This window comes from Pundamilia nyererei, unplaced genomic scaffold (genome assembly GCF_000239375.1).
Source record: "Pundamilia nyererei isolate P.nyererei 1_Seehausen unplaced genomic scaffold, PunNye1.0 scaffold00258, whole genome shotgun sequence".
NCBI lineage: Eukaryota > Metazoa > Chordata > Actinopteri > Cichliformes > Cichlidae > Pundamilia > Pundamilia nyererei.
In genome coordinates this window covers 439609-455442 of record NW_005187659.1, presented here as the reverse complement: position 1 = coordinate 455442, position 15834 = coordinate 439609, and the positions used below count along the sequence as shown (strand labels likewise).

At 40.0% G+C, this 15834-nt stretch overlaps 1 protein-coding gene across 4 annotated transcripts in view; it reads right to left on the bottom strand.

Annotated features, from left to right (window-relative positions):
* Positions 1 to 1742: 1742 nt before the first annotated feature.
* trip10a (thyroid hormone receptor interactor 10a) overlaps positions 1743 to 15834 on the bottom strand; it is a 19141-nt gene continuing 5049 nt past the window's right edge. The window contains exons 2-16 of one of the 4 annotated variants that reach the window (XM_005749940.2): positions 14812 to 14927; positions 14146 to 14202; positions 13572 to 13719; positions 12813 to 12875; positions 10683 to 10787; positions 10452 to 10580; positions 9969 to 10115; positions 9637 to 9822; positions 7253 to 7414; positions 6930 to 6953; positions 6102 to 6211; positions 5725 to 5857; positions 5442 to 5530; positions 5220 to 5353; positions 1743 to 3268 (exon numbers count right to left, since the gene is read on the bottom strand). In XM_005749940.2, coding sequence (XP_005749997.1) covers positions 3117 to 3268; positions 5220 to 5353; positions 5442 to 5530; positions 5725 to 5857; positions 6102 to 6211; positions 6930 to 6953; positions 7253 to 7414; positions 9637 to 9822; positions 9969 to 10115; positions 10452 to 10580; positions 10683 to 10787; positions 12813 to 12875; positions 13572 to 13719; positions 14146 to 14202; positions 14812 to 14927 — 1755 coding nt within the window. In that variant the 3' untranslated portion in view covers positions 1743 to 3116. The remainder of the gene's footprint in view (positions 3269 to 5219; positions 5354 to 5441; positions 5531 to 5724; positions 5858 to 6101; positions 6212 to 6929; positions 6954 to 7252; positions 7415 to 9636; positions 9823 to 9968; positions 10116 to 10451; positions 10581 to 10682; positions 10788 to 12812; positions 12876 to 13571; positions 13720 to 14145; positions 14203 to 14811; positions 14928 to 15834) is intronic. The other 3 variants (XM_005749941.2, XM_005749942.2, XM_005749944.2) reach the window with 3 other exon arrangements.

Genomic DNA, 15834 nt, shown 5'->3' with positions numbered 1-15834 from the left:
TGGTGTTTCACTTAGAGTGACACATAATGCAGTTACTGAATTCCTGCCAGGCAATGCTTGTTTGGAGCATTTATGCCAATAATCAGCCAAATAAAAGCATTGCTAATGGTGACCAGGTTGTTGTCGATTTGTTGATCACCACTAGAGCGTTAAAATGATGTCTGAGCGCTATTCATTTTCTACAATCTCTGATTCTGCAAGAACAAAAACAAATATTAGTTAAACACAGGCAATTCAAAAAACCATGGCACCACATAACTAGCGTTTGAAGTCCAACAGCTAGATTCATCTTTCCCGCTGGACATGTGTCAAAAGCAGCATTAATACACCAGGCACTGTTTATCAAGACAACATGTTTTTATGAGTCATTTTTTCCCTCACATTTTTATAGTGAAATCCTTTGCAGTAGATTCTGATCTATTTTAATGTAAGGTTAAAGAAACATAGTCGATTTTAAAAAATGAAATGTGAGTATCCATATCCAATTGTGGGTATCGATAATGGATGTTCTTGGTCAGTCCCACATAGGAATAAAAATGTTGTGTAAAAATGTTAAACTTGATGTGAAACGATTATAGACACATGAAATCAAAGATTACACTGAGTGAATATATTGAATAAGACTTGCCAGAGATCTCTTAGGAACTGCAATCTTGTGCTGTCGTACATAACTTCCAGACAAAGTATCATCCTAGATTTTTTTTGGAATATGGATGTTCCAAAAACAGGAACAGCTTTGGTCATCAGGTTTCCCAACACATCAATAAATTATACAAAATTAGGTTGTGCCTGATATCTGCTTAAATAAATAAGTCTTTAAAGATTCAAATAAAATGAAACACATGAAAGCCACTGCCCAACTCTAACTCGGTTCATCCTTCAGGTAAGTTTGTTTTTCTGTTCAGAGAAACCGTTTAAATGTCTTCTCTTGTGTATCCTCCCCATTAACATCACCACTGGGGTGAGACGAGAGGTACCAGGATGCAGTGTTGTCCCCACCGAGCTGTGGGCAGACGGAGAATGTTGGCTGGTTCCTGTTAGCCTTATTTAAAAGCTGACCTTTAATGCATCTTGAGAATAAAGGCTTTGCATACAAATAATGATCTTATTCCTCAGTCAGTCAGTCTCTCAGTTTGGCCACACCAAACTGATGCACTACCATTTCTGCCAGTGATTTTTTTTTTCCATTTCTATCAAAATATGATGTATTATTCATTTAAACCTTGTTTTTAACTAAATTCACATTCATTGCATTTCACTTCACTTGTGTGGTATTGTGAATGAGGTGATACGAAAGTGGGGCACATGCCAATTTTGGGTTATTTAATTAGTCATTATAAACATTATGGTTTTTGAAGCCAGTGCAATTTAATCAGGTATGCAAATGCATGGCCTATATTGAAAACATAATTATGCAGAAGAGAGTAGATGGCAGGTCTATGACACAAGTTGCATCACTTAAGAAATGATGCAACAATGCCACCTACTGAGAATGAGCTGCATGTAATCAGTTAAGAGTGTGAGACATATCAATGCATTCTGGGCCTTATTTCTTAAAGCAGGTATTGGGATTTTGTCTTTTGTAGTTTGTTGCAACACCATCTCAATTTTTATTCCTAAGAAAATGCAGCTAAATTCCTATAATTGTTACATTATATATAATTCAGATTTTTCTAGGTCATCCATGTAGATGGATTGCCTTGTTATTAGATAAAAAAGAAAAATATTATCTTATATGACCAGATATCATGTTTTATTTTTTTCTCCAACTTCAGAAATGACATAACCACTTCAAACTCTGAAATGTGCTTAACATTTATTAAATCTTGAAAAAAAGAGAGAGAGAGAAAATACTTTATATGCAAAAATGGTATATACACATTGCTTTTAACCAGAAAGGCACCAAAGACACATAAGCAGTTACTTGGATAAGTAATGCTGCTAGCTGGCTTCATGACAACATAAAAAAGACATTGTATGACAAATTAAAGTGTGAAAAAGCAACATTATCGGCCATAAAATTAGCTTTCAGTTTTCTCTCTAAAAAGTACGATTTTTTAATTTTTTATTTTATTTGAATGGTTAAATCGCTAATAAGACAATAGTGGTGTTGCAATAGCTAAAAATATATATTACTTATTACATAAATACAATCGTCTTAATGAAATACATTTTATTTACTCCCTTTTGTGGCTACAAACTGTCCACTATGTGTGCAAGCAAAAAAGAAGAACATGAAAACATCCTTAATACAAAGTACAACTTCTTTCAAACATGAACGTTTGCGCATCTGCAATAAATTATTTTTCTCTATAATTTCAGGATGTAACCATGGGAAAAGAATAGGTCCTGCATATCCTTATTACTGCTAAAGGTCTGAAATTAACTTAAGTGAGAATGATATGGCTGTGATTGTCTGAACATTAAAGTGTTTGTATGGTTGTTTGAATCTGCTATGATGGGAGAGCCGTTCTCAACTTCTGGTGCTACACACAGCTAAAAACTAAAAGTAAGTATTCTCCCACAAATGAAATTCACCACCCGGTGACACTCAAGCACTATCGAGGGTAGAGAGTGACATGCTTGAAGCAAATAAAAACTCGCAGTGGAGCAGACGGCAATGAGCCATAGGAGGTCAGGTTTTTAACTGAAAAGGTAAACAGGAGAAGTAACTTCCTCCTAAATATTAATGGTGTTAACACCCAGTGTAAAGATGGCAGCAGCACTCCTCCTCCTTCCTCTCACACTCAGAAACTAATTCCTCACTAGTCTGTGGAATGAGACAAGCACTTGTACTATTAATGGTGCCTGAAAATGACTTTTAAAAAACAACAACAACAAAAATGACAACTGTATATTGTGATGCAAGACTAGAAAATAAAATGTCTTAGTGGTTCAGGTGGCTTAGGTAACTGGGATGGGGAAAAAATGTCATTGAAGCCATGATGAGCACACTGGTAGCACCATTCTTCTTCTTCTTATATGGTGCACCTCTTTCAGTCAAAACACGTCATCTGCATATTTCTGGTAGTCTTGTCCATTAGTGCTGTCTTCTTTATGATCAGTCCAATAGGAAGAATTGCATACAGTTTTTTTTTTTTTAAATGTTAAGTGTTTCACTTATTTAGAGTGATGGTAACATAAGATGTAGGTATGTAGCCTTCATCTCCATTGTTCCTACGGACACGGGTCCAACCATCCCCTTTGTCCTCCTCTACCACAGCCAGCACCTCCCCTTCCTGCATAGCGATGGTCCCTTCACTGGCACCTGAAAAAGAAAAACAGGCTAGAGATAATTTCATATACCGATGTGCTGACACAAACCTTGCTCAGTCAAATCAGAGGGGGAAAAAAATGGATTCATAATTTTATGACTGACTTCTTATTTTGTGGTATAATTATGCTACAACCTACAGGTAGAATTTCAAAAGCCAAGTCAGCACTATAATTTTACTGTCATATAACATTCTGTAGCCATAATGAAAACTTAGAATAAAATTGTCATTGCACATGTACAACAAAATTGTGGGTGTGCCACACCAACTGTGCTGGAATGAAATATAAACAGTAGACAGCAGGAATAAATAGCAAACAGGAGAAATATATTCGAAAAAAATAAGAGAAATGCACACATTGGAAAACAAAATAGTTGCAAAGTGCTTGGAAGTAGTGCAAAGAAAAGACTAAAAGCCAGAGTGATGGGGGTTACTCTGACCATGGCTGAGATTGGTGAGGTGGGTGGGCAGGGGTGGGGGCAAGATTGTTTATTCACAGTCTGAATGGCCCAGGGGAAGAAGCCGTTCGTGACTCTGGAGGTGTGGGACCTGATTGACCTGAGGCGCTGACCAGAGGGCAGTAGGGTGCAAAGGGTCACCTGTGATGACAAAGGTTTTTCTGAGATAGACGGATCTGGCGATGGCCTCCAGTGTTGGCAGAGGGCAGTCAATTATTTTTTTGGGCCAGTGTTAATTATCCTCGGTGCAGCCTTCCTGTTCTCAGTAGTGGCCCCTGCGTACCAAACACCCAGGCAGTAGGAGAGCATGCTCTCCACTGAGGAGCGGTAGAAGGCCAGCACCAGCTTCTGGTCCAGGTTATTCAAAAAAAAAAAAAAAAAAAAAAGAAAGAAGAAAAAACACTTTGCAAACCACGTCCACCTCATATTCTTCTTTCATGTCGTTTCTGACTTAATCGGTGTCATGTCTGCTGTCATTAAGGCTCGCTTTCTTCACTAAGCGAGCCTTTCTGCTGTTCTTGTTGCCTCCAATTTTCCATGTATGAACATGGAAGTCTGGAGACATCTCAGAACAGAGCACAAATATTACAACCAAATTCTAAAAATAAAAAAAACTTAGGATGCTGTTAAATGTAAAAACAAACAGAATGCAAGGTTTTGAAAATCTCACAGATCCATATTTTATTCACAAGACAGAGGGAGCAAAAAAGGGTGTAAAGTCGTATTTAAAAAGAACATTTGGTAACTGATTAGGTTATTTGGCAAAAGGTCACTAACATGATTGAGTATTTAAAAAAAAAAAAGAAAAAAAAAAAGACATCCTTGCAAGATGATGCAAGACAATTTTAAAGGACATCTACTACAACGGCGTAACTTTGTAGTAGAAGAGTCTGGATGTTCAACTGTGATGCCTGCAGTCAGAAAAATATGACCAAGACAACCCGGGATTATTGAACAGCAGAAAATAACAGGAGACAAAAGTCCAGCAACTACACTCTCGAGTTCGCCGATTCTTACAGACACTGTTGTTAAAAGAAGATGTGACGCTACACAGTGCTAAACATAGCTCGGCTCCAACGTTTAGGTGCCATCAAATTCAAAATAACTTTTTAAAATGATAATTTTCTCAGTTTAAACATATTATATGCTTTCTCTATTCTGTTGTGAATAAAATATGGGTTTATGAGATTTGCAAACCACTGCATTTTGTTTTATTTGCGTTTTACAAAACATCCCAACATTTATTGAAAATGGGTTGTAAAGTACACCTTGCAGGAGAATAAAAATCTTAGACTGTAGTGGTTCTTACTAAACAGTGAGAAATAATATTTCCATAACTCAGCTTTTTAGGAATGCAACTCTTGTAATCACACATCCTAGCATACAGCATCGACTCACTATGCCTCATTTTGAACAACAACAATAGGTCAATGAGTCCATTAGTTAAAAAAATAATAATAATAATAATAATGAGTGTATTACATACCAGGGAAGTTGTACATGGCTGTGCATTTCCCGATAGGAGCAGCTAGGTCTTCATCCTCAAAGTCATCATCAAACTCAGCATAAATGGCTTGGGAAGGATCAGGAGTGCTTTCATCGGAGTAAGCTCCATCAGGGCTGGAAAGAAAATAGACAGGCTTCCTGTACAGAGTAGACAACAAGCCTGTGTTTTAAAGTAATGTCTACAAGCAAAATGTAATCCTACCTGTGTACATCATTAGCTCCATTATTGTTAAATGAGTGGGCTTTATAGCGCAGCGTGTCTCCTCGACCTCCAGCTTCAGCGAGCCATGTCTACTCAAGAGAACGGTCCCCCCAAAAAAAGCAGAAATTTCCATCAATCCATTATTCTGCCATTTGTGTGACTACATGCTTTAAAAACTTTTAATTGGTTAGAAGAAAAAGGCTGGAAACCTATTGACCTAATAGTTTATTAGAAATAACATATATGGGTCACATCATTTGACAGCAGCAGAGAGCTAGATTACCTCATATTTGCTCTGCTCTCCTCTGAGCCGCTCTATATTCTGGGATGTCTGGTTGATTTGGGATGCCAGGCTGGCGGGGTCTCCCATTTGAGGATTTTTCTCATAAACATCTTTCATCTTTCCCAGCGCTTCACTGAAAAGAGAGAAAAAAAAGAGAGCGATAGACAGAGAGAGGGGAACAAAGGAAGAAGAGGGAAAGTGACTTTCAGTAGAAATCAGTTCCCTGCAGACCTCAGGAGTGGATAAACACACAGAGACACGGCACAGTTGTGTACTCTGCATGAATATTATATCCACTTTCCCAGTGGAGAAGTTCTAACAGAGATGGTTATTAATACACAGAAGGATCCGCACATGTCTGTCTAATAGACACACACCTCTGATCAACTTCCTTTTGCAACTCTTTGCAGATTTCATCCAGTTTCTGTTGTAACCTTTTCCTGCGCTGCTCCGGAGGGAGGTGGGCAAAGTCCTCTGTCACTGTAGGCTGCAAGAGGGTACAGGAAGGGGGGGGGGGTGTTAGCACTGAATGTCTTCTTACACTTTCATAATGACAGTTACCGTGGTGTGAGAACTGGACAACTGCAGAGGAAGCCTGTGGTTTGTGTTCAGCTCAGGAGACGTCAAACTAAAAACCATTTCAGCTCTTTGAGTTTCATGTTTGTTTGGTTTTGAACTGACATAAAGCCAATGAAGTACAGAACATCAGTGAGCTGAACACAAAACCATCACCCATGGACCAATAACCGCATTCCAATAACTTCGTACAGTCCCATCTCTTATCATCTTCACATTAAAAAAAAATAGTCTTGATTTACATGTGTGACACAGAAAAGTGCACGATTGGGGCTATTTGGAAAACAGGGATACTGATTGCTCAGTGTTTCTGTGTGCCACCAAGCATTCCTCCCTTCCTCCACCACCAGGTGGCCACCTCTTCAATACAGGCTTAAGAGGACAAGTCCTAGACCACATTACCTTATGCAGGATGCGGCATATTGAGGCCGTTTAGGGCAAAAACCAGCAGAAACTTATGAAGTTCCTGCTGGAAACTTCATAACTTTCTGCTGGTTGAGAAGGGAAACTACAGAGAATTTACAATGAATGTGAAGGGAAATTACAATGAAATGAGCCATTGTAAAGAAAAGGTGGCTACTTTTTACGAGTCAAACACCTCCACACCCCAGCTTTGTTTCCTGTATTACCATTATCCTCTCTGGAGTAAACTTCTGAGGGGGAAAAAAGAAAGAGTATGTGTACATAAAAATGGTGAAATAACCTTAAAGTGGGTTTCTTGCTTTTCACTTTTTACCTTGAAATGAATTATAAATAATTACATTTTTATATACATAAACATTAAAAATCAGACTGTAAGTTTAATACAGCATGTTCATGTCCTAAAAATATAAATCAAATTATTCATTACAGGAATTCAGTGACTCTTGCAGAGGCATGAACACAGGATGATGTGTAAGCCCTTATGAGTGAACGTCTCCTGGCACCCGAACCGTCTTCTGTGGTGACTCACCGATCTCCTGAGTGTCCGGAAGGAAGAGATTCTGGGTTTGACTGTCTTATTGATCTCCTTCAAACAGTACGACAGGGGGTCCCGGCCAAACTTGGGGGAAGGGGGTCCGTTAGGTGAAGGGGCAGGGGGAGTGGAGAAAGGAGCGAGCACTGGAGAGGACAGCTGGTGTGGGAAATGAGCAAAGTACCAGCACCCAAAGATAAGGTATACAGACATAGATTGGTGTATTGGGGAAGGAGGAGGGAAGAATAATTGAAAAGAAGAAGGGGAAGACAAGAACAACAAGATGACAAGGGAAAGAAAAAGACACCGTCAACACCTTAAAGCACACCACAAAGCAAGGAAGACAACACTGAAGCCAACCCAGCACATGAGCCCAATAAGCATGAAAGCAAAAAACACTCTCATAAACACAAACATCAAGTAATAATTACAAAAAAAAAAAAAAAAATCCCAAAACACTAAGATTACACAGCAAAACAACCAACCACAGCTCCCACATTGGTGCCACAGCAACCCTGCAGCCAAGTTCAAGCCCAGCTGATGGGCAGCCTGAGCTCCAGTGAGGAACTGGCTGAAGAAAGCCTGCGGGGTTAAATTACTTTGCATTTTTTACAGCTTTAATTGTTTATTAGTAATAGCAGTAATATAATCATTCATAATAACAACATATTTACTACCCAGTTTCAATGCTAACAATAACAAGACCGAGGTTTCTAACTATGGACTGGATATGATCTCTCTCAATACACCCAATAGGCTATGGTTACTGGCTTGCTGAGTATCTATAGACAGTGGTCAATGTGTTTTTCCAATTTGGCTGTAATTCAGTTACACTGAAAATAGAATTTCGTCTCATCACAAAATAACTAAGAAAAATGTTTGATTCGCAACTAAATATGTTTAAAGTTTAACCAGTACTATTAGAAGTCTGACCTATATAGACAGAAAATATCAACTCCCATACCAGAACAGTAGCTATAAATAGCCTGCTTAATTACCGCAGTGGGATTCTGCACATAGGGGGGGGGGCTAATGAGTGCCCTCTGTGACCTATTAGAAAGAGGTTAAACTGCAAACATGTCTGGGTGAACTAGACGCTGAGGTGTACATAAATGTAGTAAGATGGGTGGGGGTCTATTAGCTAAATTACACAGGAGGCTGATGGCTTCTAGTCTCCAATAATGAACGTCTAAGAGAACCACACACAGTTTCTTGTGTAAATACGGTGAGCTAGAAGTACATTGTTATTATATGAACATCTACTGAGTAGGTGCCGCTTTTCTTCAGGGTTACGGGGGCCTAAATACAGGAGAGGAGTTAAGAACGGGAATGTTTAGGAGCTAGACATAAACCAAGAGCTCACTCAAGCCGATATATTCAGCCTCCTATTCACACGGCCGAGTCCTAATTGGGAGAGCATGACTGATGATACAGAGCACTGTGCCACACACATACACAGAGCGGGAAAAGTGCACAGCCAGTAAGACATGCAGAGAGTAGAGGGGTGCTGAACAAGCAAACACTGCAGGGAAGAGAGAAGGGATCATTTAGAGCTAGGACTGGAGGTGGGGGACCATTAGCTTGTTAGTGGTCAGCCACTCATATCGCCGGCTTAATTTTGGACCACAGCAAAAGTGCTCCATTGAGATAAGATTTACAATGTAGCGCAGCTCTCTTGCTCCAAACACAAAGTCATACGCAAGAACATAAATGTCAATGAAAACATTCAGGTCATAAACGTGCGACTGTAACTGGTCGGGGGGTTTTTTTTACCTACAAAATGTGGTATCATTCTGAAGTTGGCACAAAGATTTTATTGTGATGCAACACATAATGGCAGGTTCTGCACAGTATAATAGAAGCAGTGTGTTTGTGGATGCCTATGGAGAAAAATTCAATGTTGTTTGGGTCCCGTGCTGATGAAAGCACAAACACAGCAGAATGCTGCCTGCTAGTCGACCTATTGGAAACCAGGGATAGGGAGGGTGTGCGTGGACGAGGTTTATACGCTGACAGCCAGTCATAGAGTCATGCAAAAGACCTTTTCCAGAAGTGTTGGGGTGTGTGAGAGTTCCCATATAACTCAGTGGCAGAGGGTCATGCAATATTATTCTGAGCATTAAAGGTAAGAAGGGTGTGTATGTGTGTGTTGCAAGTGTGTGCAGCTGCAACCACAGGTCCACCAGGGGTGCTCTCTGTAGGGGATTTCCTGGCTCTGCCATGCAAGGAGTCACACACTAATCTGCCTGATTGCCAACCTGAAGACTCACTGATTCATTGAAAAATTTCAAAAAGTACAACAAAGGACATCTGTGTGAGTGTGAGTCCATGTCATTAGGCTAAATTAGCCTAATGTTGCACTCTATAGTAAAATCTCCTACCTTACTTCGCTTGCTGAAAAGCCAAAAGTTATTGGGCTTCTTCTTCCATGGGTCAACGGAGACTTTAGGTGTACCGAGGCTACTGTCCGAAGAGGCTCGATTGATCCCCTGACTGTAGTCCTCAAACTCCAAATCTCCCGGACGCTCAAAGCCCGACTTATTCTGCTCTATTACAATCATGGAGTCCTGCATTAAATGCAATTATGGATAAGAGCAATTAAGAGCTATCGTCAAGCAGATTTAAGGCTAAAACGAATTAGCTGTACAAAGCCATGCTTCACATTAATATCCGTTCTTTTCTCCTTTTTTTTTTTTTTTCGAGATCCACTCACATTCTTCTCATTAACATTAGTTCCGGCTTTAGTAATGCCTTCCAGGCACTTGCCAATGATGGGCATCACATGCTTCTCTGTGTCTGAGAACAAGACGTAGCCTTGTGCCAACTTCTGTATTCGCCTCTCATCCAAATCCTGCAATTTCTAGTGAATACAAATTAACAGTTATTTACAAACAATGCCATTATTAGAGATAAAACAAAGCACAATAGACAGCAGCTAAAAATGTGTATTTTAAAAAAGAAAGATTAGGTTTTTACTCAAATATTGAAATCATATACATATTTATCTGAAACAAAATAAACAAGCTGTAGCTGTTTATGATTTTCAAATAGCTTTAAAGCATAACTTTGACATACATCATTTTTTAAATTTCTGATTCATTCATAATAACTAATACGTGTTACCAGTAGAATTTCTGCTAAAACCTAAAATAATGATGGTGGTAAGTGGTCATTTTGCAATAGATAATTGACTTACATTGAAAATGAGAGGCATGTCACTAAAATAGAATTGGTTCTGTTCTTTGTTGTATTTCTGGAGCAGAGCAGCATAGTCGTTCTTACACTCGTCTGCTACGCGTGCTCTCATGTGAGCTTGCTGTTTGGCCTGAAATCATGCACAAATAAAAACAAGTTAACAAAAGCGCATCTAGTATTACTTTGGACGATGTCAAATAGGATATGGATATTCAACATGTTTCCTGTTTACTTTTTCAACATCAGCTTTTGTGGCATTGATGTCTTGATCTGTCTTTTCTGCATACTGTGCTGCACGCTCTGCTTCTCTCCACTCTCTCTCAAAGCGCTTCTTACTCTGGTGTGGATGGAGGAAAGAAACAGAAAGAAAAGCAAGAACATTACATTCAGTTCATTTAGTAAAGAATTAACTCTTAAGACGTTACACAACTTTAAGCAAAGGACATGGCAGGTTTGACGGAAAACAGGTCTTGTAGTGCGAGGCGGTATTACCAAAAAATTGTATCTCTGTAATACTTAAGATTCTGGCCCTCTGACCTACTTTAACACATTACTTCAATTTTATTTTGTATTACACAAGTGCGCCTTTATATTGGTTTACAGCTACAAGTAAAATGTAAATAAGGTACACACATTTAACTGCTCTTTAACACAATTATCAGTTGGTCACATGGCAGCAAGTCAGTGCATTCAGGCATGATCGTGATGGCCTGGTGAAGGTCAAAGCACAATGGGGAAGAGAGGTGATTTAAGTGACTTTGAACGTGGCGTGGTTGTTGGTGCCAAATAGACTGGTTTGAGTATTTCAGAAAATGCTGATCTACTGGGGTTTTCCCCTCACACAAGCGTCTCTGGTGTTTACAAAGAAAGATCCAAAAAAAGAAAGAAAAAGAGAAAAATAGCCAGTGAGCAGTAGTTCCCTGGGCCAAAATGCCTTGTTGATGCCAGAGGTCAGAGTAGAATGGCCAGACTGCTTCGGGTTGATAGGCAGGCAAGTAACTGAAATGATCACCAAAGCACAGAGAAAAGCTTCCCGGAATGCACAGCACGTCAAAGCTTGGAGCTGACGGAGTACAGAAATAGAAAACCACACCGGTTATCACTCTTGTCAGCTACAAACAGGAAACTGAGACTGCTATTCAGCACCCTTAGTACCAACTGAGTACAATTAGCACTATGGCACCATTCAAACACCACAGCCTACCTGAGTATTGTAACTGACCACAGTGTGCCCATGTCGAGATGGCTGCTTCTAGTAGGGTGACTCGCTATCTCACAAAGCCTCAATTATCTCAATCACAGACACCAGGATGTCAATCCAACGGAGCATTTTGGGATGTGGTGAAATGGGAGATTTGTATTATGATTGCGCAGCTGACAAATCAACTATGTGATGCTATCATGTCAATAAGGACCATAATTTCTTAAGAATGTCTCCAGCTCCTTGTTTAATCTATTCCCAAAAGACTTCTGAGGGGAAGTCCGTTCCGAGGGGAAAGATTAATCCAAACTAGAAAAGGGGAACTAATAAAGTGGTCAGTGAGTGTATCACGAAAAAGAAATAAAACACAAAAAACCAAAAACAAAACAATGAATTCATCTGCAATAAAGATCTGTTTGGTACAGGAAGTCCTCAACAGGCTGCTTGGTAACCTTTCGCAATATGCCACCATTTATTTATTTTTTATTTTTTTTAATTCTTTCTTAAAGTCAACAAATGGTTTATTAGGATTTAAAATGCTTACGTCTGCATACTAGAGTAAAAGGCAACTGGATGGTGCCCCAACACCATTGTTGGTAGTTGTAGCCACTTTGTGTGTGCTAGGCCTCACATGCATTAATTCAAGTCACTGAACTGGACCTCGCTGCCATGTATGTGCTGCTGGTAGTTTTGGACCATTCAGTGTTGGTTTACATGGGTTCCCTCTCAATGCCAGCACAGCTTGTCCAGTGACCAATGTAATAATAGTACACAGTTTCTTGAAATGCCACAGTAGTGTGTTTTTACTTTTCACCTTTATAGTGGTACTTGAAAAAAATATGCTTTAATTTATGATGTCAGTGCTGCATACCAGTTTGTCCAGTATGCAGCACAGCAGTGGAAATTCAAAAGGAGGCTTGCTTTCCACTCTGTTCATCTGATTTTACTATAGACAAATGTAGTCACCTGACTGAGCACACAGAATCTAGAACCATTCACTTTATCTTTCATTTTTTGCACTCAAATCAAACATTCCAGTTTTGGTTATAGAGAAATCTTTTTTTTTTGTTTTTTTTGGTGGTACTTTAAATGTTAACATGCATTGTAGAAATGACTTGTGTGCTGTGTTCATCAACCTTTAAATTCTAAGAGTAAACTTACACTGTCAAGCTGCTTGTAGGTGCTCTCCAAACTCTGCTGGGCCTTCTTGGCATCCATCAGATACTGCAGACATCCATAAAAATAGAGTGAGAGGAGGGTCAGATGACAAAAAGAGAGACAGCCATGTGCAGGGGCAGGCAGAATAAACAATGACTGCCTAAAGCCACACAGCACAACAGACAAGAAAACAAATACCAGTGTGTCTGTTTGAGACATCACGTCTTCAGTAGAAGCCTGTACATGGCTGCTCTGTTCTATCAGGAAAAAGCCAAAGCATTCCTCAGAGAAATGGCACACCACCACTCAGACCATGCCTCCCTCAGGAGACTCTAAGTGAGGCTTCTTTCCTGCCACAGCAGTAAGATCTCTGCATCTCCACTCCTCCTTATCACTGTTTGTTGTATATTCTAAAGAAAAACCCCATTTGGCATGTTGTCAGAATGTTGACGACTATGGTGTAATAGGCACATACACAGTGAGTTCTAGGTGTTTTCATTTACGTCATTTACATAACGGGGGCTTCCAGTGTCACACAGTATGACTCAAACCAGGAAGTAAACAACAAAACTGTTAAAACAGCATGGAAGTGAAACAAAAGTGGCCTAGTACAAGACAGTTAACCATCTGCAGGTAAAGAGTGGTATGAATGGGACTGTGGGAAACGAGACCAACTAAAATGAAAACATCACAGATTCTCTTTGTTGCCACAGATTAGAACTTTAAAGACTCTAACCCTCATCCATTTCATATCGAGCTCACCGTCTTTCGCTCCTGCTTAAGATCTTGCAGGTACTTGGTAAGATCGATGCAAATGTTCATCATCAAGTTCTCAGCAATTAGCTCTCTCTGCCCCGCATAATCGTTCATCTCTGTCAGGATGTCCAAAAACGCCTGGTAGCTGGACAACCTATTATTTAAAGAGGTGGAGAAAGGAAAGGGTGGAGAAAGAATGACACTGTGATGAGGCAGCTGATAAGATGACAAACAGACAGGTTAAAAGAGAAGTTTGCAGTGGACCACGGCACGATAAGAAGTTTATAGCTTCCTTATTCCTGCTTCCTTCTAAAGGCATTTAAATGGCAACGAAAACAGCAATGCACTACTGCGTGGATAACAACACCAACTAACTGCTTGGATAACAGGGGGAAATGAAGGGAAAACCTTTAGTTTCAGATAGCAAATGAACTTCGGGGCTGCACCAAAGTCCAGGATTATTTTTAACTATAGATAATGCAAAGATATCCTAGTAGATTCCACAAATAAAAACATATAAATATAAATAAGGGAGCTCTTCTATAAGAACAATCCTGCAACATAACCAACAACAACTCACCTGCATTCAGGCTCATCTTTGCTGCTTCGTTTTTGGTTATACTTCTTTGAAAGGTTCCTGTGAACAGTGACAGATCATTAACAATCTGAAATGGGGAAAGGGCTGAAACGGCAGATGGCAATAGAAGACAACTCGCTGACTTAAAATGTTCTTATGTAACCATTTGATTTGTTTCCACACCACAGGATCAACAACAGCAGTCCACTATGAACATATTTAAATAGCTGTTCTTCCTCCTTTCACTCTCCTTCTGACCACTTCCTGTCTATCATGCGCCAGTCTGCTCCCGCTTCCTCTCCTTTCCAGCAAAGCTCAGCACTACAACAGATGGGGGCCTACAAACTGGGAAACAACCGGGAGAGGAAGGACTATGTAAGAAAGGCCACAGGAGAGAGAGAGAGAGAGGAGAAAGATACAGGGACAACAAGCTACAGCTGGAGAATCGAGCTAGTGTTTCACACACAAGTTAGATTCAGTCCTGCAGTGGTCATAAGACCAACAAGCATTTCATAAACAGCCTTTTAACAGGCACCCATGCAAACACAAAAGGACACATACGCTGCAAGCTGCTTTGAGCAACACACTTGTACACAATTCTTTGTGGCAGTTGGGCAACAACAACGTGAAAAACAGAGGAGGAGAGAGAAAAAACAAAAACAGGCCTACCTCAGTTGTTTGGCATAGTTTTGCTCAATCTCTGTCCTCTCCTTCGCAAATTTCACATACTTCTCTACCAGCTCCAGGCCAGACTGTGTATGCTTTTCAATGATGTCATATTGGTCCTGGTGGAAGGAGCACAACACAAATAAGGAAAAGACAAAACACAGTGAAATACCAAACATGTGTTGAATTCTAGGTAATGACCGGGATGTTGCACTGGTGGACTTTGAGGTCACCAAATTACATCTTAAGCAGGGGGGAATAAAACAAAAACACATCAAGGTTTGTTCTCGCATGCTAGGTCCCAAGAATGCTCGCCACATGTGCACAAGATATTGGCAACTGTTTCTTACTTCCGCTAGGCTTTAAATCATGGGGGACCTGCGTTTTTCTTACGAGGGGGAGAGAACTGTCCGAAGGACACAGAGGTCATGCTTCTCAGGCATTAAAGAAGGAGGTGCTTTTCTCTTCCTTATGTGGTCAGACTGTGTGGAGTGAATAGCAACGTGACGCCCGATTCCCTAGAAAAAATTTTTTTCATGCCAGTTCCATTTACAGCCGAATTTGCTGACTTCTCCTCATCATTATGCAGTATGACTGAGGCATATATGGTTTCTGTTCCTCTTTCACTGCTCTCTTTAAAACACCTTCAAGCTCTGACAAGCCTACTAAGAGTGAGAAACAATGCTGAAGACTTGAAGCGGAGGCATGTTGAAAGGGGATTCCTGACGTGTTGAGCCACGTTATTCTACACCCTTCCCGCTCTTTAGGTGAAACAAAAGAGTTAAAGTCCACATAAATGAGATGCCATTTAACCTAACTACAGTACACAGTTCAAAGTTAAGAGTAAGGCCTGCAATCCAGCGCTACAATAATGCCTAGCCAGTAGGCACTTTTGGGGGTTTTAATTAAGGGTCAATAATTGTGTAACTGTAGTAGAGAAAAGGAGTGAAGTAGGCAGGATTAGTGTATTGCTGAAAATGTTTCCCACTTAAAGGTAAGCGATGACAATTTCTGCATGATTTAAAA